The sequence below is a fragment of the Brachyistius frenatus genome, unplaced genomic scaffold, assembly GCF_029030835.1.
Source record: "Brachyistius frenatus isolate BFR_SWC_R1_liver_20210118 unplaced genomic scaffold, ASM2903083v1 Contig_15, whole genome shotgun sequence".
Classification (NCBI taxonomy): domain Eukaryota; kingdom Metazoa; phylum Chordata; class Actinopteri; family Embiotocidae; genus Brachyistius; species Brachyistius frenatus.
This window is the reverse complement of record NW_027210614.1, coordinates 2,089,852-2,117,670: the sequence shown is the minus strand read 5'-3', so window position 1 is coordinate 2,117,670 and position 27,819 is coordinate 2,089,852. Positions and strand designations below refer to the sequence as shown.

Here is a 27,819-nt window from a genome sequence, read left to right as displayed (position 1 = left end):
CAAAAATATACACACAAATAAAGAGAAAATCAAAAAAGACATTCATTGAAAGAAAGAGAAAGAAGTAAAAGAAATAAAATTCCTGCCAACATTTTATACTAGCAAAGGCGTTTGTTGGCTTCCTGATCGTTGTGTTGGAACTTCTTTTCACCTCTCTCTCTCTCTCACTCTCTCTTTCTCTCTCTCTCTCTCTCTCTCTCTCTCTCTCTCTCTCTCTCTTCTCTCTCTCTCTCTCTTTCTCTCTCTTTCTCTCTCTCTCTTTCTCTCTCTCTCACACTACTCTCACACAGACATTCAGCCCTGCAGTGTACTTGCAACAGAAAATCACTTCAGCAGGTTTATGTGAATGAATTGCTGTTTTCCCTGGTTGCATAAACATAATTAAAGGACTAGTTCAACATTTTGGGCACTTGTTTCTCTTTTTGGTAGAACGCTGGTTGAGAAGATTTTTATTGCTCTCAACTTTGTCAGTTACCTGTGAAGCTGCATCCAGCAGCCAATGAGCTTAGCTAAGCACAGTACATAACCCCCATAAATCCACAAGTTGGTTTTACACCTAAACCTTTCAAAAATGAAAAATAACATGTTCATTAGTGAGCTTCATAGGTGCAGGCGGGTGGATTTTATGGGACTGATGTACTCTGTTTTGTAAGGTAAGCAAACAAGCTGCAGTCTTAGTATTAACCTTGTCCTCTAACTTTCCACCGGTAAGTGATTGAGTGTATGTCTGAAGGTTTAACTATCCCCGAAATCGTTCCTGTGACCTGCTCAAACTGTTTTTCTACTTCAGTATACCACTGTCTTCACACCCTGGCATGCACACTCACACACAGACACACACAGTCACACAGACAAACTCACAGACATGTCTTAGACAGAAAGTGCAGACGGAGAACTGCTCTGGGCTTCATGATGACAGCAGCTGGGATCAACAGACTGCGTCCCCTTCAGGCCAGTCTGACTGTCCTCCGACAGCTCATTCAGCTCTTCAGCAGGTCCACTGCAGTCAGAGCCTCCGCTGTGCTCGACTGTCAGAGACGGTGGGCGGCTGTTGGGACCAGAGGACAGGTTGCTCAACTCCGTCTCATCGTGAGAGTAGCGTCCTGAGTCTCCAGTTTCGTGGCTGCCCTCGCTGTTGGAGGATCCTTCCGTGTCACCGGGACGCCCGAGCAGAGCCTGCAAGGTGGTGGGCTGGTTTGGAGAAGTTGACAACTCGTCCTCGTAGGTCAACACGGTGGTGCCCGTATGGTAGGAGGCGACACCATGTCTCACATTCTGCAGCGCAGAGAAAGTGTTTTTCCAGTTAGTCTTAATATTCATGATTCTTTTTTTTTTCTTTTTTTTTTTAAATCTTAATATCATGAGCAAAAAGAGATATATTATTCTGCCTTCACATAAAATCATCCAAACTGAGAGCTTCAGAAATAATTTTAAAAATAAATGTTTTGTTCCAGTCTGTAACCAACACCATTAATCAAGTAATGTAGTCTATAAATAGTTATGGTCGAATTTGGTGCCATGGCTGAGATGCCTGGTCATCAGGTTCAATAAAAGAGAGTCGTTTTAAATCTATAAAGCTAATGATAATTCAGTGAGAGGTCTTTAAATCTTACCTGCACAGTATTACTGTCCTTTTTTACATTACTGCTGAAGAAAAAACATTTCCTTTTCTTCTCAGTGCTGGGCTGGATAGGGCCAAGAGAATTGATGACGAGATTTGAGCCACCCTACAAAAAAAATAAATCATGTTTTTAACATATCTAAAGTCTGAAATGACTGTAAACTCTAAAATAAAGGTGATTGAAATAGATACAGTAGTTTTACTACTATTGCAACCACATTTCAAGCAGTTCTCATTATATCAGTGTTCTGCACAATTTTTTCAAACAATATTCAATTGCAAAGCAGCATTTTTGTTATTATGATGGATTTTTGGAAAGAGTGTCCTTATCAAATAAGAATAATTATATATTTGATAATTTCTCATTCCACATGAGTTGAATAATACTTAACAAATGTCCAAACATTTTCTAAACAACATCCCAAAGTTTTTCAGGGACGTTTGTCACCATGTGGCGTGCTGTACCTTGGCATCAACGAAATGGCTTTGACTTATCATCGGCACGGTCACATCAGTGTTCTCTGCTTGTCCCTCAGAATCCAGATGTCCGGCAGCTGCGGCAGATGTGCTCACTCCCTCTCTGTACGTTTTAACAGTTGAAAATTTCCTGGAGGACACAGACACAACGTCACGAGAGTCACAACGCTCGTGGAAACTGGGATATTAGGACAACAGTGAGCCCCGTGCTCGCCGTGTTCAGAGGATAGTCAGTACCTGTTTTTGCCTCTGCAGACAATGATGAAGGCGCAGATGACGATGCAGATGAGAGCGATGCAGACTCCCACACTGATACCTGTCATCGACTTTTGGTCCAGGTGGTAGAAGCCATTAGAAAAGGCTGTGAAGTATCAGGGCAACATGTGTGATTATCATATTTTATTCACAATCAAACGATCTCATGTGACCTGTTAGCATGATGTTGATGTCACTGACTTGTGGAGTGCGTGGAGCCATGGGAGAGTCGGACATCGTGACCAGTGGAGAGATCTGCTCGTACCGTCAGCTCCACCGCATGAGAAAACGGTCCATCGCCCATGCTGTTGGATGCAGAGACTTTCACCAGGTAAACCTGGCCGGGCTTCAGGTTCTCCAGTAGCGCCATGGTGATGCTCCCTGTTATGAGATTTAACCTTTTATGAATACACTGCTGAGAAAGGTTTGATTTATTTTTTAATCATTTTTAACCTTCTTTACTGGTGTTTAACCATCAAATCAGCAAAGTGTACGTTTTATCTGATATTTACAAACCATGACGAACTGTATTGAATGATAATTGGACAGATTAAGAACATTGATAAATTGAATGTACTTTTTTTTAAAAACAAACAAACAAACAAATCAATCAATGAGAAAACTCAAAAACATTAAAAACGTTGCATTCATTCGTGATATAATATCAGGGAATTGAGTTAGAAACTGTCTGGAGACATTTAAGATCCTAGAAAGATTTGATTAAATACTACAGACGGTTATTTAACGGCATTTAGTGGAAATATTTAGAGAACAGACATTTTAGGAAATCCCCGTTATTTGCTAATACCACTTATACCACCGCAGCCTAGAAACACAGGGAAACATCTCGCCTGGCTCTCTGTCCTCTAACACCTCTAAAGTTCACATGTTCAAACCATAGACTGAAGTGTAGAAACAACAAACTGCCAAAAGCAACAAACATATATGAGCATATTTTCTTAAAATGTTGAACCATTTCTTTAATGTTCAAATGTGGAGCTGACCTGTGAGGGACAGGACTTTGTGGTGCAGTGAAAGACAAACATTAAAAACAATCCACATGAGAGGTGCTACGTGAGAGGGGCTTCAGAGAGGAAGAGCCAGGGGTCAGAGGATCAGAGCTATACACATTCCCTTAACAAGTACCACCCACTCTCCACACCACTGGGGTCCCAGCAGGGGCAGAAGGGGGGATGCTGCTCAGTTTGAGGTAATAGGGGGCTGGTCTGAGCTGGAGGGGCTTTGTGAACAGCTTCCCTTTTGACCCCTTTGCCAGAATTGTGTGCCTTTTCCTGAGGTCATCTGCTTGTAAAAACACCTCTGCTGCCTCACAAGATACAGATACAACAACAGCTTTATACCGAAGCTCACTACTGAGAAGCTTTTTTTGGGGGGTTGGAGAGAAAAGACATCGTAAGTCTCAACATTTTGTACATGCTGATATTTTGATCTTGTGAATTACCCCACATGAACTTTCCTTCCTTCTGCATTAACCACTGACAACACAATAATTAAAGTGTGAATTCACCCTGCAAAGACAAAACTCTCTACCAGCCAACTAATTAACTGTAATAATGTGCTTTTCTTCATTTTACTAAAATATTCTTAGAAAACTGGGAATTATGCTCGACAGTACACGTTCTGATGTACACAAAAAGTCCTGCAGTAAACTTTACATTTAAACTGTTTTTTAAAACAGTTTAAAAAACAGTGTATAGGGTAACTAAAGACTGTGGGGAATTACACAATACAGAAAGTCGATATGTTGACTATTTCAATAAGTTTCGCTATTATGAAAAATATTTAAACATGCGTAACTAAAATAGATAAAGAAAATGTCTGTGGGATGACTTAACATGCATTTTGGACCAAATACGAAGAGAGATGCAGACTGTGTTTATTTATAGATGTGGTAAAAAAATTTTTTATCTTTGTGTTAAATCGAAGTCTTTGTTGTCATCACATAAAACTTCAAAACTGGTGTTTTATCAGTAAGACAAAAGCAATAAGCTAAACCTGTTCCGAGGCCACAATAAAACGAGACACGGATAACAGGATGAAATGAGTTACTGATTTCCTTTGTCTGAGACAGGGTGAAGGCTTTGTGTGTCCCCCCCGCCCCCCTCCCCCCTCCACTGCACACCTGTATCGCCTCTTTATCTATCCACTCCTTCCACTCTTCTCCTTACCTTCTCTTTGCAGCACTTGCCATTCCCCCGCTATCCAGGCGTTTCTAGATGCGTACAGGATAGTGTAATGTGTCACTGCCACATTGGGTTCATCTGGAAGCTTCCATGAAACGAGCGCCGTGTCTTCCTCAATCAGACTGACTTTGACGTTGGACGGGGCTCGCATGGGAGCTGGGAGAGGAACGCATAGTTATTAAAACTGTGGGTGAATGTTAATGCAACAACAATAAGTGATACTGAAATGTTTTTGTGCTCACCTTCAGGGAAAGTACTCCGATAGACCACAGGGCTCCAAGGGCTGGACAGCTGGTCAATATGAAGGCGAATGGCAAATTCATACCTGGTGTTGGGCTCCAGATCTCGCACCAGGAGGCTCTGCTCATTCCTGCAGAATTAAGACATGACCGATGATTAAAGAACTAAGGAATTCAAAACATGTATCCCATTGCGCTTGGAGGAGGACCGATCGATCCAGATGTATGTTCAGTGTAATTTGTGGAGGTGTTGATTAAGCAGGTCACACAGATAAAATGAAATGCTCAGTGGCAAGAAAAAAAACACAAAAGAAATGTCACCGGCTTGTCACTTTTGAAATATTATGATGTGGTCACTGGTGATACCAGTTTGTGATATCAGTTTAATTGGAGAGGCTGGCCCTTTCAAAATGACCAACAGGTGGTGATATGGAGCTGTGCTGTCAGTGGGAGGAAAGACACAACAAAGATACTGGAGACATGGAAACTTTCCCCAGCAAGTGTGACAAAAGTATTCATCTTGTTGATGAAGTGTTAACTAAGAGTACGTGATGATAACAACTGCTGCTGAAGTGTCAAACTTTTGTTAATAACATAGTGTTAACGTAAACCAAGCCATCAAACAGTGAGTGACACAATGTTTACGTGTGTACAAAATCTGGCTTCACTTTCCATGAAAGCCTCTTTAGACAGAACATCAAAAAACAGTAGTTTCCAGAGATCTATTCAAGCTGCAGTAAATAATATTACAGTTCCTCAGGTAAACAGAAAAAAATATGTTCGTTACTTGCACACATATAAGACATTTGAAGGGTCATAATACGTGAGTGATGTCTAGCTCATGGAGTTCAAGCCATAAGTGAAAAAATAAAAAAATGAAAGAAGCCTGAAATGTAAAGTTGAAGTTGATATTATATATATATATATATATATATTATGATACATGAAAGATATTCTTACGTCTGCAGGTAGAGCACCAGGGAGGCGTTCTGCAGGCCTACTGGATTGCAGCGGACGGTGTAGTTGACTGCATGGCTGGCGGTGAAGGCTGGTCGGCTCCAGTGCAGAAACACGGAGGTCGAACTGTTGATCTTGGCGTACACATTGTGTGGAGGAGGTGGAGGGGGCACCAGGCGATCTCGAACAGCTGACGGGTACATTCAAAATAATGTTATTTTTCCCACTTTGGCGTAAAATACAAGGCACCATCATGCCTGAAAATACCCTGAAAATGTTATTTTCCTGTAGACTGTGGGACTTACAGACACATCCAGGGGTGCTGACAGTCTGGTCTGCTTGGTACCCATCTCCAATAACATTATAAGCCAGAAGCTTAACGTGGTACTTCTTCCTTGGGTCTTTATCAAGAAAAAAAGAGAAACAAAATGTGTGAATTAACACATTCCTCCAGTGTGGACTTTAACATAAATAGAGATTTATGTTCACGGTCACTTTACAATCAACGTAATTATTCAACATTGGCCATAACACTGTGCCAGATGACAGTGCGGGTCCTACAGCCTATGGGAAGCAGAGGTGCTATATGAAAGAAAGCTGGACTGCGTGGGTGTGGGGTCACTGAGGTTTTCTAGTTTAATGGTGTGGTGGGAACGAAAGGTGAGGCAGTGCGACAGATGCTGGGTGCTCTGAGTCCTTTGGTCAGTTTCAACAGCACTCAGGGCAGCAGAACAGAAGAGCTCCATCATCTATCACCCTGTCACCCCGAGTCTTTTGATTGCAAATAAGAAAGCCCTTTCTCCGGCCCCAGTCAGGCCTACTGGTCTGTGGTCAGCGGCCACCTCTACTCGGGTCCTGAATCTGGGGGTTAAATAGAAACAAACTCCCCTGGGAGGGACACTGCTGATGGTCAACAGCAGTTGTGGGCCTCAGTGACCTTGAAGACCCTTTCCTGAACAATAGCCATCTGACCAAATCTCCCTTTCAAAGAATAATGATCACGTTCCAATTTAAATGTTGCATACAATATCGATACTGTGAGTCATATCTGTTGACTCCTACAGACAGTCAAGAAATGTGGCGTGATCCACAGCCTCTCTAATTAATGTGGCTCAATGCCTGGTCACAGTCCTGTGAGGACACATGGTTTTTAAGATGAACATCATGTTTGTAGACAACATGAAATAAAGTATTTTCTGATGTGAAAGTTATCACATTGTTTTTGTGTTCATGAAAATCATGGCACAAGGCAAACCTGACTCTATATCAATATCGTAGAAGACCTGTGTGTCATACAAAAAACAAACTCACTTCAAATGCAGTGTGAGAGAAAAAAGGGAGACCACAGGAGACAAATTTGTGTCCACAGTGGTTGCAAAGTTTAGGAGGGGTGGAGCTAAACTACTGGCACCCCCATCCAGCCCTGAAGAGTTTCACTGGAGCCACACCAAGGCCAGCAGGTCAGGCAGAGATAAAACTCTGAAAGAATCTGGAGTCACTGGTGTGGAATATGAGATGAGCCTCTTCTTTCGCACAAGGAATCCTACATCTCAATAGTTATTTGCAAAGACAATTAAGAGTAAAAAAAAACAACAACAACAACCCACTCATCAGCAAATATAAACTGTATCAGGAGTTGCTAGACTTTGGGCGGAGGAAATAAATGTCAAGGGAGATAATCTGAATGAAAAAGAAGTGCCAGATATTTGTTACTACAAGGGCTGAATACAAACAGAATTTCTAAACTTTCGGTGTTTACAATGTCCATTTTGTTTTCCAGAGTTTCTGTGCAGTTTCTTAAGCCTCAGTGTCCATCTCTAAAGAGGAGCAGGCATTTAGTGTGTACCTCCACCCAGACCCACAATACAATGGAGCAGGCGTAATTATGCGAGAGAGGAGCTATGAGAGGGGGGAAGCTGTGACATCTGGGCCATGACCTTTGACATGGAATCTGGGCAAGCTAAATCCTGCAAAAGGAGGGGTTGCGGTTCTCTCTGAAGGGGGAGGGTCAAGCAGAGGAAGTGAGTGGAAAAACAGGGAACCAGAGAGTCAAAATTAAATGGTGTCAGTGTCCTGATAAGAGAAAACTCAGCAGACAGGTTTGTTTTTGGGCCAGTGAAGCAGGCTCTCAACAATACTATCAACTTGAGTTATAAAATATAAACGTGGCTGAAATGCTACACTTTATTGTCTGCACTCTGCTTTAGAAGTCCTTGTGAAGACCTTTTCCTTTCTTTCCCATTGGGATCTACGGCTTTACTTTTGTATTAAAGGGCATATTCGAGCCATTTGTGGTCACCTCACCCTTTTTTCTTTTTTACAGCTATAATGTCGTTCCCGTTGGGCTCTGAAGTTTTGTTCTGTTGCGAAAGGCCCCCCAGGCCACTGCAAGCCAGGCCTGAACGGGGGCCATAAATGTCAACTCCTGCATGAACCCTCACACCAGCATCTATCATCCCTCCCACCACTCCACTCTCTTTTGGCCTTACTCACACAAATCAACACATACTGACACCCAAGCAGGGTAAGCACCAAATAACTTTTTAAACGAGGGCTGTTTTGATGTAGTTTTCAAACACGCTCGTGTCGTGTTTAATAAAAGCGGCGGACAAGATGCAACATGATCTCCAGCTGTGATATAAATCTCCAGTTGTGCACACAGCATTGTCTGGTGCCAACAGGTATGAGCGGTATTCAAGCCTCGACTACGAGTACATTTACTTCTCGTGGGTCAAGCAGAGAATACACATTTGAGGAAAGGTAACGTGCCCTGCTCTGCTCATTAAAAACATGTAGCAGTTACAGTAGAAGAAATAGTATGAATAAACCAAAGCTCTTTCGGTTCAGGTTTGCAGCTTATTTGTATCAGCCTTACTATCTGTCAATATTTTCTGAGAACAATTTTCAGTAAATAACAAAATATGTGAGGCAATCAAAGCTTTTCTTCATAATCTAAAAAAATCTAATAATTTATCTCAGACTCATAAAATGTATTCACAGCAATAAGACGTTAGGGGATATGAAGAGAATTTACTCTGCACCACACCTGTGGAACAAATTACCATCCAAGTTTTCACTTTTAAAGTGAGAGTAACTTCTGAAAGATGAAATAATACATTCTCCCTTTTACAAATTAAAAGTGAAATTTATAACCTTGGTCAATTCCCCATCCTCTGGGGTTTTACTTTCACAGCCTTAGTTGGTCTGGTATGGCCAGATGAAAACAGCAGAACTTGCTTTATAATTAACATTAAAAAGTGAGTTCATTGAGTTTATCACTCCATGTGTGCTACTGTCAGCGCAGGTTCTATCATTGCGACACATTATTACCTCTTTTTACATATCGTATATTTACATCGCCTCTAAATCTGTATACCTCTTCACTGTTTCTTGTACTATACCTTTTTAAAATTCAGTACCAATGGCATTTAAAATCTTAATGTTTTATGAACTATGCTATACTAATAGTTTATAATAATATAGAAAAAAATATTCTAATTATATCAAAAAGTAAGATCTTAGAAAGATCTGGGAAAAAGCATTAATGCTACATAGGTCAGATTCTTTAAAGCAAAACGATGTTTTCTCTGCCGCGGGATATGTTGCCACGCAGGAGGTGAGATACTTCAATTTACACCTCTCCCCCAATGCACAGAGCAGCAGCTAATGTATGAGAGATAAAACTCAGAACTGAAAGATAGTGAGCTCAGAAGACATGTTCATTGTTTGGCCTACAGCTCAGTTGGTCAGATGCTGCATTTCCTTCAAGTCGTGGTCAATAAACTATCTTTGTGGCTCTCAAAGCCAAACACAATGAGAGGCTTTGATGTTAATGCTCCTCCAGCAACACTGCTCAAAGCAGTCATAAAACACACGATAAATCAGCCTCCACAAAACAGCTTTCCCCTCTTTGAAACACAGCCCTGCAAAGCTCTTTTAGCAAAGAGGAACAAAAAGATCATTCTTTTTTTATCCAGCTCAAGCTATATTTTTGGATTTTGCTGTTATTGCCGAGAGACTGCAGCTTGCTCGTCTTCCCAGAACATTTGTTCAATATTCAGAGCAAGACAGGATCATGAGTAAAATAACTTTGAATTATGGAAACTGCAAACTTCAGCTTATTAATAGACACCAATAGGAGCATAATTACAATAAATTCAAATAATATATATATATATATATATATATATATAAAAAAATTCCAAATTAGACTGAATATATGGGACCACCATCCTTAGATATTACTGTAGTACCCCTCAGGTATGACTCAGTAGTAGTAGTAGTTATGTAAGTTCATCAGCATTACATTTCCTTCGTATTAGTGTAAATCTTATCAGTAGAAAGATGAGTAGTTGGTTTAATAGCAGGTATGTAGCAGCACTAGTATTAACAGTAGTAGTGTTTAGTGATGTAAATACCTAAATGCCTGCAGCAGTCTGAGTTAACACCTACAGTAATTTAGAGTGCCTCATCGTCTTCCTTTCTTTCTTTCTTTCTTTCTTTCTTTCTTTCTTTCTTTCTTTCTTTCTTTCTTTCTTTCTTTCTTTCTTTCTTTCTTTCTTTCTTTCTTTCTTTCTGATCTCATTCAAGCACCGAGCCTCCTGATTTACAAGTCAGCTGCTGACCACCTGGTTGACCCCCTCTGGCCACAGATGGCCAGTTGTCCAGTGCACTGGCCTGAGCCCTCTTTCCCCTCTCAAAAAAAAAAAGGGCAAAATCAATCTGACCTTAGGGCCAGGAAAGCTGTGATATGGGCCCAAACACCATCCAACAGCCGTGGAAAAGCCACACACTGAAATCCTATGCAGAGGTTGGGAGGTCATGGAAGTGGGATGTGGAGCTGTTCTGTTCCACGCCTAATGAACCTCTGCCTCACACATGACAAGACTTAAGCCAATTTATCACTCATATGCTTGACTGTCAATAGATCCTACAGCTGGTTTCATTCAAATTTTCCCACTGCAAACTATTTCACTTTGTGAGTTTGAGTAAATGTGTTTACTATGAAGATGCATTCAAATTTCATTAAATAATCTTTGCGACATACGTAGACACGTGTGTGAATTCTCAAATCCCAACATGTTGCTGTATTACTGTTGTTAGTTGTCACCATAAAATCAGTTTTTCCTCAAGATGTACATCTATGCAGCAAAACGCCTCAAAATCTTATCAGTTTAGGTAATTGCAGTGTAAATATGAAAACTTCGTCCCCTGTTGGTTTTCACAAGAAGACCGTGAAAATACAGTAAAATGACCTCCATATCAGCTACGGGCTGGCAGATGGTAACCTGAAGCAAAACTCACCGAGGCCTCCGATGGTGTGTGTATTATCGGAGGCGTGCAGCTTAACCGGGATGTTCTCAGGCTGGCTCTCCTCGTGGTAGAAGAGCTTGTAGCCTTGCACACTGACAGAGTTTCTGGGTGCCAACTGCCAGCGCGCCAGAATAGTGGTGCAGTTTGAAGGCTCCAAATGCAGCTCTGGAGCCAGAGGAACTGCAGAAAGAAAAAGAGCCAGAAAAACATTTATATTTCTATGATAATATTACAAGAAAGTGTACAATCGCACACTGAAACAAGAAAGGTTAATGTGCTCAATTAACACACACTAATATGCTGCTGACCTTCTTTTCATTTTCATCCTGTGCTAAACTATCTTAATATTTCAAAAATAAACACGAGTTCAAAGACACTGTTCGGCTATGAATACCATGTCACCAAAGTTTTCAGAAAATAGGGACTTGTTCTTAGAAAACTGGAAAGCTGTCTCCAGTTGTTTACATAACGGGCAGAGAACGTTCCTAACAAGGTTTTCTTTTGAAAAGTAAATCCACCATACGGTGCCTCACCAGCTGTTTCACACTCAATACAGATTGGAGAAAACCCCACAACAGTCAGGGCAGCCATTTCACACATTTTCATTTTAGGAATGAGGGGAATGAAATCTGCCAATAGAAGACCCCCGTCTGAGTTTAAATTGGAGACTGAGGGTAACAGAGATGGGCAGGAAAAACGCATCCTTCCCTCCCCCGCCTAAAAGCTTCAGATGTAGCTCTAAACAGCCATATACGCTTCCCCACTCCCTTTATGACCCATGACTGAAGCCCTTCCAATGTTACTGACAGTGCAGGGCAAAGGTCACAGAGTAACAAACGCAATGCCTTAACAAGATTATTAGAGCAAGCTCTTTTCTGTCTCTGACCTAAGGAGCGCAGTGATAATTCAGCTGTTTGGCTCAACTTCCTCCGTGTTGTTGAGAATATTTTTTTCGATGAGACAATTTTTTTTACATCACCTTTGTGGTTACATGCTGCTATATCAGAAATTATGAGGAAAAATTCCTTAAAATGTTGTACCTCGAGCACTCGATGCTTTTGGAGTGCGGTGAGATGTCCAGGCAGACTGCTCGCCCCACCCTACGCTGGTGGCAGCAACAATACGTAGGAGGTAGATGGTGTCAGGCTGCAGGTTTTCCAGAAGATGTTTTTGTTTTTCTCCAGGTAGTTCAATATGTGACACTGCACTCTCAGAACTGGTGCGATAGGACAAGCGGTAGCCGGAGACGTGGCCTCGACTCAGCTTGTCTGGAAGACGCTGCCAAGACACCTGGATGTCTGTGGGGCTGTGGCTGGTGAGGCTGAGCTCCGGGGCACGGAGGGGAACTGTGGACCGACAGAACGGGGACGTTAAGTGCAACATAAGTCCTTCGTCATGCAGTAAAACTCAAATGATCACCTCACCTGATTATGCACGATAAAATAAAACCCATCCCCACCCCGAAGACAACAGTAAAACATGATGCCTCAAATAGCTATTATATCTCAAGGTTTGGAAAAAACACAATGTTCAGCATGACCTGCATAACTAAAGACTGTGGCGACTTATGCCATGATGGATAAAGGCCAAACATTGACTGACTTTGTTTGGCTGCACAGATAAAACACCAACTGTTCTGATGTACTGCTAACAAAGCAGCTGTTCAAGAAGTGCGTGGTGCCGCGACTACTGTGAGACCTGTGGTATTAAACTACTCTTGCTATTACCACCAGTAAAATTGGATTCAATCAAATTAGCAAGATGTAAAAGAATCCCATTAATATTTCTGGTTGTGGGCAATATTACAAATCAATGATGAGGATGATGTTTTATGGCAGCATTTGATTTTGTATCATTTTGATGAATTATCAAAACAGACTGGCTGGCTCAATCAATAAACAGTTTTTCATCACATTTTGCAATAACACAATTTGTGTCCAGATTGTGATATAATATTATACTGTATGTGCAATGACTTTTTCATATTACTCATCCCAACGCAAACTGACCATAAAACTGCTTGTAAAAAAACAAGCAGTGGAGGCTTCAGTTTGTGGTGGAGGCCACCTCAAAAAAAAACTAGTATCAGTATATGATACAGTCACACATCATGTTTTTGAGTCATATATTCAATTGAAAATCTGTGACAGACATTTTTATAATTTACTAATATTAAAATATTACGGTTACCTCAGACTTACCCTGCCTGTACAGAAGTCTATGTAATATAAATTATAAACATCCGCCGTGTCACTGATGTATGACTTGTTCCTGATTGTGTGTTCACTGTGAGAAGGATTTCATCAATTAAGATTTTCTCTGGCTTTAGGCCTCACCGTCCTCAAGTGTGTATTGGATCACGTAGTCCGACATGCGACTGGCTCCCATGGGCATGTAGGCCACCACGTAGAAGGTGTAGTTGAGAGCTGGCTCCAGATCATCAATAATGTAGCGAGTTGTATCGTTTCCGATTACCACTTGATATTCCTCATTGTTTAATCCTGGACAAATGACAAGATCATGAAATGTGTTGAAAAAACTTGAATTTCCAATCACATTAAGTTGACAGCACTCCTGAATGGGGAATTTTTTTTTTTTTTTTTTCAAAAAAGCAGTCTGTCCTGTCTTGGGATTTTTCACATGTGCTTCGGTAAATAACATAACATTTACATTTCAAGAGGAATGCAGGTTTTAAAAAAAAAAATAAAAAGCAGAATATTTCAATCCTACCAATCATCCAGTCCACAAAAAATGTTTGAAAAAAATAAGGTTATTGTTTATGTAGTTGCTGTAAAACAAAATGTTGTAATAATAACCTGGTCTAATTTCTGACCTGGTAAACAAGGTACTTCAGAGTAAACAAAAAAAACATTCTCCACAGTCTGAATACTTCAGCAAGCCTCTCTGAAAAGTATGACAAAGCTTGCCTTCCTGTCCAATTTACACCCTCTCCTTGCCTCACACAATACACACTTTTGGACACTCCATCACGGGCTAATTAGTTCTTCCTTTCAGTAGAGCCTGCATTTAGTGCCAAGCCTCTCTATCAACAACCTCAGGTGCAGAGCACACTGCCTGATACTTTGTCATTGTTAATGAACAGCTATACTCTTTGACTACGTCCAAGGACATTGTTTCATGAAATCTACATCAAGTGCAGAAAATCCCTGACAGATGCCAGTTATTAGAGAATAAAACAGAGAGAAATTGTTCAGCTTGTTCCTTTTTTTTTTTTTTTTTTTACCTCTTTATCCCCAACAAAATCCAGCAGGTGTTCCTTTTTTCCTGGTTGAATTCTATACATTATACCTCCCCAGTGGAAGTCAGTGGCATTATAATGAAGTGCAGTGCTTGAATGTAGAGGCTGAGCATTTTCCTGAAATGTTGCTTTGTTTGAATGTGACTCTTGTTGTCAATAGCAAGAGTTCCCAGGAAAGCTGAAAGGCTTTAAGGCTTTTCTGCTGCCACACTACAACCCTTGTGCTTTTTGTGAACGGTATTGTCCACATCCTGCATTTTATCAGCCAAAGGAAGGGACCCTGCATCTTGAAACTCCACAGGACTACGGTTCTGATGGCTACTCCCGTTTCTCAAGAAAGAGCTGTTGTTCTGCTTCATTTGGGGGACCTGCTTTCTTTGACGAAACAAGACAGCCTTGATTACACAGGGGTTGCTCCAATATTAAATCTTTAAGACAGGAAGCTGCAAATAAGGGTTCCTTAAGTGGTATTTCCTGACGCTGTAAATGCCATGAACATAAAAGATCTTGATTTACTAACAGTTTCATTCCCATTAAGAAAACATTGCTTTTGCGTGACAAAAAGACAAACAGCCCACTCACCTTCAGCCTTCATGTAGTGCACAGAGTAAGCAATAACTTTGTCCGAATTATACAGAGGTCTCTCCCAGGCCAGAAGGATGGCAGAGCTCGACACCGTGTCAGCTCGGATATTCCTGGGCGCGCTCGGTCGGTCCTCTGACATCACCACAATGAGTCTCGCCATGGTGAGGACCGATCCCTGCTCGTTCTCTGCCTGGCACTGATAGATGGCATCATCCTCAGGGATGATCTGGTTGATGACCAATTTGCTGGGAGACACACACAGATAGAATATGCACCCATATCGTTGCTTCCCGAGGCCCTTTTTCTAGGGTGTAGTCATTCAATAATTACATTAACAAGCTCTGACAGTTGAATAAGGAGCAGCAGCAAAGTATAGGCGAACCAACTAAAATCCCATTTGCACCGCTGTGAATTATTCAGTTTCCTTTTGACTGTGTAACCTGTCATGAATTATTTATTTTAATTGTTTTAAATTAGTCAACGACTGTTAAATGAGTGTCTCATGGTTAAAGGAGTTAGGGCTTCTGGTCATTATGTCTGTGCTCATGAAGCAAATACATTTGACATTTCTGAGAAGAAAGGAACAGGATCACAAGGATCACATATTTAAATGAGCCGAGGAGAAACATACCTGTGATACATCTTGATTCGACCATTGGAGTGAACTTTTTCTCCGTTCTTGAGCCAAGTGATCTGAGGCGTTGGAGCTCCTTCAGCGTGGCACACAAAGCGGGCGGTGCCAGCACGTGGACGTGTCAGGCTCTCCGGCCACTCCACCAAGGAAGGAGGTGCTTTAGAAGAGCAACATCAACATTTTGAATTATAAATCATTTATATAAAATAAAAACATATACCACCAAACTACTGTGTACTGTTTTTACCGAGGACAGTGACGTTAGCCAAAGCGACAGTATAGTTCCGTGTGCCGGGTGTGGTGGCTCTGCACATATACACTCCTCCTTGCTGGGGCTTGATGTCTGTGATAATGAGGTTGCCATTTCCCAGCACTTTGGTGTTGTAAACATCAATAGACTTGCTGTCTGCTCGGCTCCAGGAGATGATGGGTCGGGGATTCCCTGTGGCCATGCACTCTAGGGTGGCACTCTGGTGAAGTAACACTGAAATGTTCTGTGGCCCGGCGATGATGTGTGGTCTTTGGGGCAGCTGGGGGCTGCGTGCTGCGGAGGGAGAGGAAGGCAGCTTTAGTGCATGTGGTTTGATGTGAAGTAGCGACTCAACGTGCTGTCTGCAGTGCACCTTCAGTGAATACATTTATTTTTCCAACAAACTATTGACCAGTCTACAACTGCTTCAAAGACACAGACTAATTAACCTACTTTGATACCGTTCACCTATCCCATCACTTATCACTTTTAACTAGATGTGGATGGCCATCTAGAGCGAACACAGGGCCTCTTTTGTGGTGGACATTTCACTACAAAGCTATGTGTTGATACACAATGCCGTTGTAAAACGAGAGCTGGTTGACACACCTGGGGTGACAGTGAGGGTGGCCTCCGTGCTTCGGCGGCGGCTGGCAATGTTGGTGGCGATGCAGCGGTAATTTCCAGCATCTGCTCGCTGCACTCCATGGATCTGAAGAACACCACTGGTGAGGACTGTGATTCTGGAGGACAGAGACATACACAGATACGGTGAAGCTTTTATCTCTTGTAATATGGAGACATTACATGTTAAATAACACATGACTGACAATACGGAGAATCATTACAGATTATCTTTCAAGTACTTCTTTGAAAAATCTGTCCGGTAAGAATGTAAATGAATACCATGAAGTTAAAGTGAAAACAACAGAATGCATACCTTTCAGTGGCGAGGGGTAATGTGACCCGATTGAACTCCCAAGTGATGATGGGAGGAGGGTGTGCAGCGACTTTACAGGAAAACCTGGCAACTGAGCCTTCAGTCACCACTATAGATGTTGGCTGGATTGCAAAAGAAGAGATACCTGAAGCAAAACAGAATGAGGGTCATACAAAGGGATTTAATGGTTTGTATTGTTAGTGTCAAAACCAATTATTTCCCACTTTGATTGTTTAATAGCATTTTATTTCCTTTATTTCATGAAATGTCAGAATGATGCATCTTACCCAGTGAATAGTTGGTTAACGTCTTACAACTTGATCAGTTCATCAAAAAAAAAAAAATCTGTCACAATTGCAAAAATCTCTAAAACGAATAATAGGGGAGAATAACCTCATTTTAGTTGTAACTCTTTCAGCCCCACATTGAGGTTGCACCAAAAGGCAATAAGAGGGGAATGTAGTCCTTTTAAGATAAAGTCACAGGAAACTCCCTTCAGGTGTTTCCTTGTTATGAAAGCAGCTGTTGAATTTCACAGAGTTGTGTCAAATCTTGCTTTGACATTAAACTACAGTACAAGCCCACGCCAATCAAAGCAAATAAGTCAAAAGTCCAATACATCTGCCCACAAAGTCAGTTAAACACAATATGATTGAGGACCCTAACCACTATCAATATTTGCACCATACAATTGTCATTAATACAAACAATATGTGGAAAGAATGATTATTTCTTACAGATAAAATCTCTTTTTTACAAATGACACCAATCTCTCTTTCCAAACAAAGTGATTTATTTCAGACGTGCATCCATCTCAGTCAGATCCAGTGGATGTCAGAAAACAGAGATGCCTATTACCTAAAGCTACAGACATACTGAGGGCTGCAGGAAGGTGATGGCTGGAGTGGAATAGCTACATCCTGTGTGGATAGAGTTTCCCTGAAACTGAGCTGTTGTCAACCACCAGTTGAGCAACTAGCAAATGGGACCCAACGTGAATTAAAATAAGGACTTTTATACAACCGCACAAGTGTATGCATTTTATAATGATTGAACCTGTTTAAGCCATTTTTGTTAGTAAATGATCTCTTTGACAGTAGTTCACCCGGACTCATAAAAGTCCTCAAAGACATTAAGGTCATCCACAGCTGTATCGTCCCCTTCTTCTCAAAAAGCAGCAGAGGCCTGGGGTCAGTCACTTGTTAAAATAAATCATTTGCACTGCTGTTGGTGATAGAGAGAACAGTCAGCCTCACAGCATGACAACTTTTAACTATGTAAATATATCAAATGATCAATAGCACGGAGATGGACCGATCAATCGACTGCAAGGATTTTTACAATGGACCACAACCACAAAGTTATATAACTTTGTATTCAATACAATTACGTTATTTTTGTAATTTCAGCTGGTCTGTTTTGAAGATGCAATTCTCCTGCCTGCTTTCAAGATGAAACTATCTCCTCTCAAGTAACGGATAAACAAACACACTGTGGTGCTCTTTAACCTCTGCGCACACACCCAGAGCTTCTCCTGCTGCAGTGAGCCATCAACACACCAAAGAAGCAAACACAAAGGAGCAGGAAGCAGCACATCAAGTTGAAACCATGTCTGTCAGGTATTCAGTGCAAAAAGCATAAAAAACTATCCAAGATGGTTATATTCTGCAACAATCTTTTGGAGATGCTGCATGGAACCCACAAAGGTGAGTTTATGTGGATAAATGAAAAACAAATGAACTATTTTCTGAGTGAGCAACTAATCGGGAAACAAACCCTTTATTTTGTCAAATGTTTGAGAGAAAATAGTGAGAACCTTGTGAAACCAACAGGGAAACAACTAAAAACAAAACAATACATGAATGTCTGCCATGCAAATTGCCAACTGTATTTCTTAGTCCTGACTTAGAGTTCCAAAATCCTTAATGCTATGTTTTTCCAGAAAGGACATATTGCCGTGGTAACCTCTGCTTTCGAGAAAACTTTACAGGAAATCCCTGTACTGCAATAAACACAGAGTAATGTGTATGAGGGGAATGATGAATGACTGTGTGTAAGCGGTGTTGCCAGGTGTTATGGTGCCAAACAGCAGGAGAGCTCAGACTGCCAAAAAAGAAAAAACACATTCAGTGAATTATGACTTTCACACGTTTGACAGCAGCTTGCCTCCAAATCAAGCTAACATTTGTGGTGGAGAGGCAAGACAGTTTTGGTCCCTGGGATAAAAATGATTAAGATTTATTTGTGTTTCTAATTACTAAATTATAATTCTTTTATTCATATAACTGTTAAACTAAATGGTACAATGGCTACTGGGGCTATTTCGAGTCATAGAGCCGTTATAGGACCTGATATGAGGGACTGGATGGACCTTTGAATCAAATTATGAAATGCGTGGATGATGTTTACGACACTGCTGTTTTCCAGACACCATTCTTGTTGGACAAAAAGCAAACTGTTGTCAGGATCCAATCTCCTTGCAAAGGACACATTTAATCAAATTAGTCTTGAGCTGTTGCTTCCTTAGCTCCACTGTGGTGGTTTGATGTGAAGACAGAAGTAGGGAGAGGCACTCAAACCGCCTTTCACACTCACACTCGCACGCGCACACATACGTGCACACGCACGTGCACACGCCCTCTCTCACCACTCCTGTGTTAATGTAGCATCTCACAAAAGTGCCATTAATGTGCCGCCGGGCTGCACTGATTCTTTGCTTCTCTACTTTGTCTTTTCATTCACTCACGTGAACCTTGTTTGACAAACACCAGGATAATCGTTGATTATTGATAAACCACTACGACAAGGTGGAAAACCTATAACTGCTTGGGTTTGTCACACACTGGTGGGAGCCCGCCGAGCTGAAAATAGGCTGACCTTTTATTTTGAGCGATGATGTTTGCTGAGGGGCATCTTATGTGTGGATGGTATTATCAAGACAAACATATTGATCTCTTTATTTAATTACATACATTTACTCATTCAGCCTTCTATTATTTGTGTTTTGCCAAAGGAAAATGGAAGTGAAGTTTTTACCTTCACATACAAGTTTTTGCTATTTCCTTTAATATATACCGAAGGACATACAACAGGAAACCTTTGGCATAACATGTTGGCCTCTCTCCTTACTCAAACACAGAACAAATACCTCAGCCTATTCCCCAAAAGCTTGAAGAAACATTTCCGACCATCTGCCCTTCCTCGCAATCTCACCTCTCACCTCTGACCTCCACAAATCCTGGCTAGCACCCAACTCAGGCCGAGTCCTATTTGACCGCCCCAAACCAGCCCTGCTGCTTACCGCTGCCACACAAACTGCAAAGAAATCATTTTCTCCAGCTGTGATGTTTTGTAATAACATCCTTCACTGCTGTACAGTGACATCTGCCAGTTGTTGCGCCTACAACAAATAAAACAATACGCAAAGTCCAGCTGCTGCAAGACATTAAATGCAGCTAGATTGGACAGCATCTCTCTTTCTATCAGACAGGAAAGGTGAGGTAAGTATCAGCATGATTACAACATTACAACTCATGGCATGAGCCAGCAATATCCAATGTTTCTGGTTTATCAAAGTATGTTCACCCTGCAGTCCAAACTGAACCAGAGGTAAAGCTATATTTGCCACAGTATAGCTTGCAGCAGATGGGTCTTCTGATGCAAGCAGTTCAACAAACCAAAGGTCAGTGGACAGGTCAGGCCCAAACAAAGGTTCCTCTACAAATGTCAGGAATTAGTTCAGCCTTCTCTCCTCTGGTTACTGTTAAGTTTCTCAGCACAATACAACACAGCACATACTTTAACTGCATGTGAACTCGTAGTTCTACTAAAGACTAAACTTGCAGATTTCTTTTTATGCACCAAAGCACATTACACATCCCTTTCGAAACAATATTCCTGTATGACTTTCTACCAAGAATTTAAGTGATAGGAGAATATCTTCTGTTTCAAATAAACACTGTTACTGAAACTGAAGTGCCAAAACAAGACATCATCGTGACAATGTAGAACGAGGAGAGGCTCTGTTTTTCAAATCTGAGAAAACATATTCAAAGTCATTCTGCCAAATCCTAAAGCCAGAAATGTTGTCATCAACAATCCATGAAAGTATGTCCACTTCAATCGCTCAGTTCAGTGTTCAGTTGCTCAACTATGTGGATGGCAATAATGACCCCCCCACCCCTCCAGGGGCCAATCATTTAGGGGAGACATTCAAATTAATCATCCTATCCTGATCTTGCAGGCTGCATGCTGAATTGATGACCATCAGTAGGTCCATGAAATCTGGGACCTTCACTGAATCACATAAACAGCCCTCAAACGTTTACATATATGTGGGTCTGATTCCCGTAAACTGCAGTGTTCTGCATTACATATAACAAAATAAGCTATTTTTTTTTTTAACATTTGCTCATGTCACCAGTCCTACTAAAAAAACACCTCTATTTAATTGAATGATGAGCCCTTTGCAATGTTCAATGACCCCATTGAACATTAATAAAAAGCTGTGAGAAAAAAAAAAAGAGGGCTGATAAGAAAGAAGAAGAATGCAAAGCTGGGAAGGCCCACAAATCAATCACTAGCTGGCTGGCAGATGTGCTGCTGCTTAGACAGGCTGCAGGACAGTCAAGTGACCACTGGCCTGGCTAAACAAAGAACTATTCCCATGAGCTGTGTGACCTCTCAAAGCACCGAACGGGCGGTGGGGGAGCAGTGCTGGAAAGAGCATTTAGCCCTCTCCTCCAAATCCTTATCTCTGCCACAAAGTTTTCCAATCACTCAAGAGCAACCCTCCACTCACAGACACTGGCTTCATTGTCTTTAATCTCCGTATCAGAGCCCAGAGTTGAAAAATAGTCAATCTGTAAATACCTACATTCTGGCTTTAACAGCACTTTTATCCTTTGATGTGGCATATTGGAAAAACATGATGGCAGTTAAACAAAATAAAACGTGTTGTTATAAAACAGATAGGAGAGAGAGAAAGGTGCTCGTGAAAACAAACGTAGATCCACTGGTGATTTTAAGGCAATTTATAAAACTAGATGAGCATCAGGAATTATTGTAGGGAAGATTTAAATCCTCTTCTTTGTCTCACTGCCCTCCATCTATTGAGCAGTTTAAAGAAACCTTTGACCTCTGAGCCTGCCGTTCAGGGGAACCATGGTAACCTTTCGTATCCAGCAGAGTAGAAAAACAAGATTCCAGGCGTTGAGTTGTCTCACTTAAGGGCATTTCATTCATTCACATTGCAGTTCACACTGTGCAAGGTTTGCTTTCGTCTTTTTGGGGGTTCTAATTGTGCCCAGCCAGTGTAAGACCGAGGCATTCCTTAGCAACTCAAAATAATGCTGTCCTGACCTCACTGCCTGTGGACACACCAGAGAGGTAAAATAAACTTTGAGCGTCAAACTGCAGCACCTCCTTCAAATACCTCCTTTAAAGCTCCTTGTGCTATCAGCTTTCAACACAAACAAAGTGAATAATACCCAGTATAAGATTTCATGTAAATATATATTTCTTGAACTGTGACACCTCCATTTGTAAGAATGACCAGCAAAACTGGACTCTATAATATATAATTGTGATGCACTGACACAGGTTTTGCTGGACAGCCACAGTATTTTATAGTTTAAGAAGCTTCATATCATAGTTGCATGCATTCGACTTTAGAAGTAGACTTAATATTTAGTTTTTTGTCATGTTCTTCCTATTTCTACTGGATGACAGAGTGGGGATGCACTGATCTGGTATGTTGACACCAACCACATTGAGCAGATATATTGGCCATAATGTATCAGACCCACATTTAACAGTTCCTTTGTCACTGTTATTATCAAATCGAGTGTTTCTGCTATCAGTTATATTCATTCAGTCATGGCGGGCTGCCAACAACCTGCCTTTGTGTTACAAATAATTCAAATAATTTAGGAAAAAGAGAGTACTGCTACTGGATCGGTACCAACAATATCTGAGTGACTAGGAACTTTTTGAAGGTAATGCAAGATAAAACTTCTTACAGTTATAATACAGTTCACTGATCAGCTGTGTCACACACTGTTATTTAACACAGTTATGGTGCAAGTAAGGCCAGCAGTAGGTTATCTTCCAACACAGTGCCAAAGTGTCGTCAATTTAAACTGTTCCTGAAATTAATAGTATGTCTGCAGATGTCTCCCAAGATTTCACTTCGTACTGCATCAATAATATCTGTGTAAAACGGAGCATTACCATTACATACTGGTCTGTGATTTTCACTATCAACAGAACTGAAACTATCTAGATGGCAGCAGATCTACACATCTGGATTTAAGTTGCATCATTTTCATCCAATTGACACCAATATGGGTTTGACAAATGAGCTATACTTGAGAAATGTTCCTCTATTTTCATGCCTTATGTATGTGTTTACATTTACAAGCCAATAAAAGGGCGCCAACTCAGGAGGCAATCTCTCAACGAAAATTCACATCAATCTGAAGTCTATTGACAAAAGTCACACGATGAGTCTCAGGTGTCACATTACTTCTATCGAGACCAAATCTGATCTCACCTTTGTGTTTTAGCACCCAATGTTTAAGGTTACCCTCCATCACCCCCATATTACTGAAACAACAGCTTGCAGGTCCACAGCTTCAGCATATGAGCAAAAGATTAAAAAACTCCAAAGGAGTGTAACTCCTGCACCTGAGACAGAGGCAATGTCACAATGATTAAGAGGCGTATCTAACTGGCTCTGGAAATGAGGTGCAGAGGCTCATCACATATTGTACTGTTAACCTTAAAACTGAGCAAATAACAAAGACCTCAGGACACAATACCAAAACAATAAACAACATTTCTCCAGTTAACTTACATTAAAAACCAAATGACCACACACTGTCTGATGCAGACTTCTATGCATTGGGCAGATCATACGAGACAGTGGTGTTGAATAATGAACACTGCCACCCTGACTTTTCAATCAAAATGTCGACTCACTAATCTTTAACTTTAACAATTAATGTAATTAGCCTTGTTGTGGTGACCCGGTCCGGCGGCTCTGTCCACTGATTTCAGGACAAACAATTGACTCAAAGGAAACCTTTTTCTTTTGTGAGCACGGGAGGCAACGTTGACAAAAAGAGTGAAAAGCTTTTCAGTCTTTCACTAGAGTAGTGAGGCAGAAAACAATTGTGTGCAAAGCCTCCAATCCCTACTGACCTGGTCAGGTCTGCAATAAAGTTTGGTCATCTAGACACTCAGGGTAAGGTCACAGTACTGGGAAACAGCAATTCACATTGGTGTGTGTGTGCGTATGTGTGTGTGTGCACACCACTTGCAACAACCCCCATTGCTACCTCTGTGTCCTTCAACTGAGCATTTCTCAGGTATGTGAAAATTTTATGAGCTTCCAGATAGACCTTCCAGAAGGTCTAAGTGCTGTTTTAAAACAAACTAGTAAAGCTTACTGGCAGCCTTTATCGCCTCTTAACTTCAAGCTGTAAAGCAGGTAAACCACTCAATCAATTAATAAAACTATATGTACTCTTTAAGTACCAGAAAATATCTGAGTTATGACCGTGAGCTCTACCAGAGAGCACTTCATGTAGTTAAGTACTGCTTCCAAATAATTAATGTTAATTGGCTGAACAAAACTGCAACTGTTATGTAACTCTCATCAATAGCACTCCATATTTAAAGTCCTGTTACTCTTTCTACGGAGGTGATGGCTGCTGTTCTCAAAGGAAACTACTTTTATACATAAACACTGAATTTATGACAATTTCCATCTTATCAATTGAGAAAATCCTTTGGGTTCATCTTCAGGAACAATAAATAAAGTTTCTCAACTACTCTTCCTTATCTTCTCAAAATCAGCATCATATTAGAGGATGAATGGGCTGCAAAGTTAAACACAATCCCACGATGATCAAAATCATAGCACAAGATATGAAAACAGCTATTTTCTGCCCTTAAAAGTATAAAATTACATTTCAACATCTTGCGTAAAATGTTAAGAATGCATGTTTTATTTTGGAGGAGAATGCATTGCTGGCAGGGTAAAATGGTTAACATGCATTCTTGGAAAGTGGCACAGCAAAATGCATGGCCTGTTGGTAAGAGGAGGGGATATAAGGTCCCAAAAGAGCGACTGCCTGAAGCTTCCCTACCTCCCTCTTAAAATACAAGGCCAACTCACACAGCACTGGGGGAGAAAGAATTCCAAAAGAACAATTCCTCAAGCGATTAGGATGCAATAACATGAAAGCCCGGGCCAGTGAATAGGGGTCATCTGCTCTTTAGCATAGGAGAGCCAGTATCCTGGATAGCTCCTAACCTTTCAAATGTCCTGCTCCTTCATTAACACACCAATGGGCATTTTCTCCTCCCACGCAGCATCCTTTTCTAAGCTCTAACTTTGAAGACTTTGTCCTCCTCTTCTTGCTATCACCAAAGCTGCCTTGCATGCAAGACTGAGCAGCAGCAACACAAAATAAATGCGTGTAGAAGTACAAATATTTTGGATAATTCATGCATCAAGATTTGAATACCATCCACGCAAACAAAACTTTTGTACATAATTAGAGTAGTTTATCACATGTCCGCCACACTTTCTAATGCGATTCCAGCATGATACTCACTTGCGATTGTAAGACGGGCTTTCTGGCTCAGGATTGCTCCATACTGGTTCTGAGCGAGGCACTGATAGAACCCTTCATCTGATTTGTCTCCTCTTCTGCTCTCCACCTCTGAAATATAAAGGGAGCCGTTGGAGAGCAGGTACACCCGTTCACTCTCCACCACTTTTACTCCGTTCTTGAGCCATCGGACGTCGATGGGTGCCTCTCCACGCGCCTGACAGTTAAAAAAAACTGCTTCTTTCCGCATGATGGTGACATCAACAGGCTCCTTGAGGAAAAATAACTCACTAAAGCATAAAACACCTGTGGAAAGAGAGACAAGGAAAACAGTCAGAGAAGCACACCAAAAGAGAAGGTGGTTATCAGCAGCGGGGAACTGTCAGGAGCCCAATAAAGACTTGAAAACATTCACACACCAGTCAAAGCAGTGTGATTCACACAGTTAATAACCGGTGTGCTTTTCTTTGTGGCGTCATTAATTACAGTTATGAAAGGCTGTGGCTCAAAATCCTTCAGGAGGGAATTATCAGGGTTTGTGGACACAAACACTGTTGAAATATGACATTTAAGAGACGTGGAGGCCTGCCAGCAGGAGGTCTACTGTCCAATACAATAATGGCACTGTAGCATCATAAAGTCTTTCTGCTCCACTTACTTAAGCCTATAAAGTCTCCAGTTGAAGGTGAAATATTATCCTGTAAGTCCTTTTAGTTTACTCAGACACCTAATACTGAACTCCCAGCATCTATACTATATTATTTTTTTTTTTCTCCAAATCAAAGCAACAGACATTACATGAAGTTAGTCCACAGTATGTATCTTTGCTTTTACTAATATTTATCCTTGACCAACTCTGCATTTGATATAGCATGTATTGATTTTTCTATTAGTGGCAATTGTTTTTGTTGGACTGACAACTGATCTTTCATTGCAGCTCTGATCCTGGTGAGAAGATCACAGAGTCACAGTAGCTATAAATACTTTGATTTACCTAACAGAACAAATACTATCATTATACTTTCCTCTGATCTGCTCTAACTATTTAGTCAAAGTTTTTTTTTTTCATTTCGATATGACATCAATCAAAAATACCTCAGTCATTTTTAGATATCCACACACTTTAAGAATACTTTTTATACTTAGCGAGCTGAGACTTCATCAGTGTTAAACGGATGTAGGAAGAAAAGCTGGTAAGAATATTTCAGCTCAGTTTAACCAGTTGCAGCTGGTTAAATGAGCCGGTGAGTGAAATTACTTATAGAAAAACATTGTATTACTTTATTTAATATATATCAAATCTAATAGCTGAACAGTTGAAGGAAAACTGATAAGTTTAACTGACCGTTGAATTCGCTAAACAGGACAATTTAATGACAATATCGCATTCAGTCACACGATACTTCAGCAATGTGTGTTGTTTCGAATAATAAATATCATTTATTTGAAACATGAACACGTGAAAACAGGCTAATCAGGTAATAAAGCCTAATTTATTTGTCTTTCGAGGTCAGCGGAGAAAGCGACCCGAAAGTTGATTGTCAGTCGAGACAAACTTCACAGTCTCATTAAATATTGATGAAATATCTGCGCTCAGCTCCTGTTGAAGTCCGCACACACAGCGCAGCCTCTCGTGCAGCTGACAGACGGCGTCAGTGATACGCGACGTGTTTTAACTCCCAACACAAACAAACTTTACATGAACACGCGTCTTACCTGATATTGGAAGAAAAAGGACCAGACAGAACAGCAAACGCTGATATAATCTCCTTTTGACGTGCGCCATTTACGTTAATTGTCCAAGCATTGCGAGCTACGCTCTCGTGGTTGTTTCCTACACAAGAGCTGCGCTGCCACTGACGAGCAGGAGCGCAGTTCAGAGATGCAGGAGAGCAGCTTCCCTCCTCTGGGATGGACCGAGTCAAGTCATCACGTCCTCTGGTCGGCACGGAGCCTGCGCTACAGCGACACTTAGCGGCAGCACACAGACACGACAGCTCCGCTCTGCACCTACACAGCACACTTTTTATTTATTTTTTTTATTTTTTTTTAAATCTTAACAGCATCTGCATCACCCTAAATAATTTCTTAATGTACATGAAATTCTTCATGTTACTATAACTATTTATTTTGAGTTTTTGAATTAAATAAAGTGTCGGCAATAAATCTGCTCAGGTAAAAAGTTAGTACAGCCATGAAATTGATGAGTGTGTTCCAGCATTAAAGTGTGATTACTTCATACCTCATCATTTTGTCACATTTGATTCACATAGCTGATACTGAATATAAAACATTTTTGCAATAAATATATTAGCGTAAAAAGGGCAATGTTTCCCTCTGAAACAAGTGGCATAAAGTGCCCTTGTCCATGTCCACATTAACCTTCTGGATGTTGATGTTGGTCCCCACATGTCCCGTTTTTATTGTTGTGTCTTTAAACACAAATTTTAAACCTAAAATGCAC

The 27,819-nt window shown here is 40.9% G+C and overlaps 1 protein-coding gene across 1 annotated transcript; it reads right to left on the bottom strand.

Annotated features, from left to right (window-relative positions):
* Positions 1-225: 225 nt before the first annotated feature.
* prtga (protogenin homolog a (Gallus gallus)) lies at positions 226-27,141 on the bottom strand. The gene is made up of 19 exons (XM_069693400.1): positions 27,072-27,141; positions 25,359-25,661; positions 16,735-16,879; positions 16,404-16,537; positions 15,792-16,088; positions 15,542-15,701; positions 14,908-15,155; positions 13,403-13,567; positions 12,107-12,412; positions 11,058-11,246; positions 6,059-6,154; positions 5,757-5,943; positions 4,800-4,927; positions 4,543-4,713; positions 2,555-2,734; positions 2,336-2,459; positions 2,087-2,228; positions 1,614-1,727; positions 226-1,275 (listed from the first exon to the last, which is right to left on the bottom strand). Exons 1-19 carry the CDS (start codon positions 27,139-27,141, stop codon positions 871-873), a joined length of 3,564 nt encoding a protein of 1,187 aa, XP_069549501.1. The 3' UTR covers positions 226-870.
* Between the last annotated feature and the right edge of the window lie 678 nt (positions 27,142-27,819).

Coding starts and splice junctions, on each gene's coding strand:
- prtga (XM_069693400.1), bottom strand. CDS start 27,141: ATGGCGCACGTCAAAAGGAGATTATATCAGCGTTTGCTGTTCTGTCTG. Junction 15,156..15,541: donor CGAATCAAGATGTATCACAG/GTATGTTTCTCC, acceptor TGTGTCTCCCAG/CAAATTGGTCATCAACCAGA. Junction 5,944..6,058: donor CAGCACCCCTGGATGTGTCT/GTAAGTCCCACA, acceptor TGTACCCGTCAG/CTGTTCGAGATCGCCTGGTG.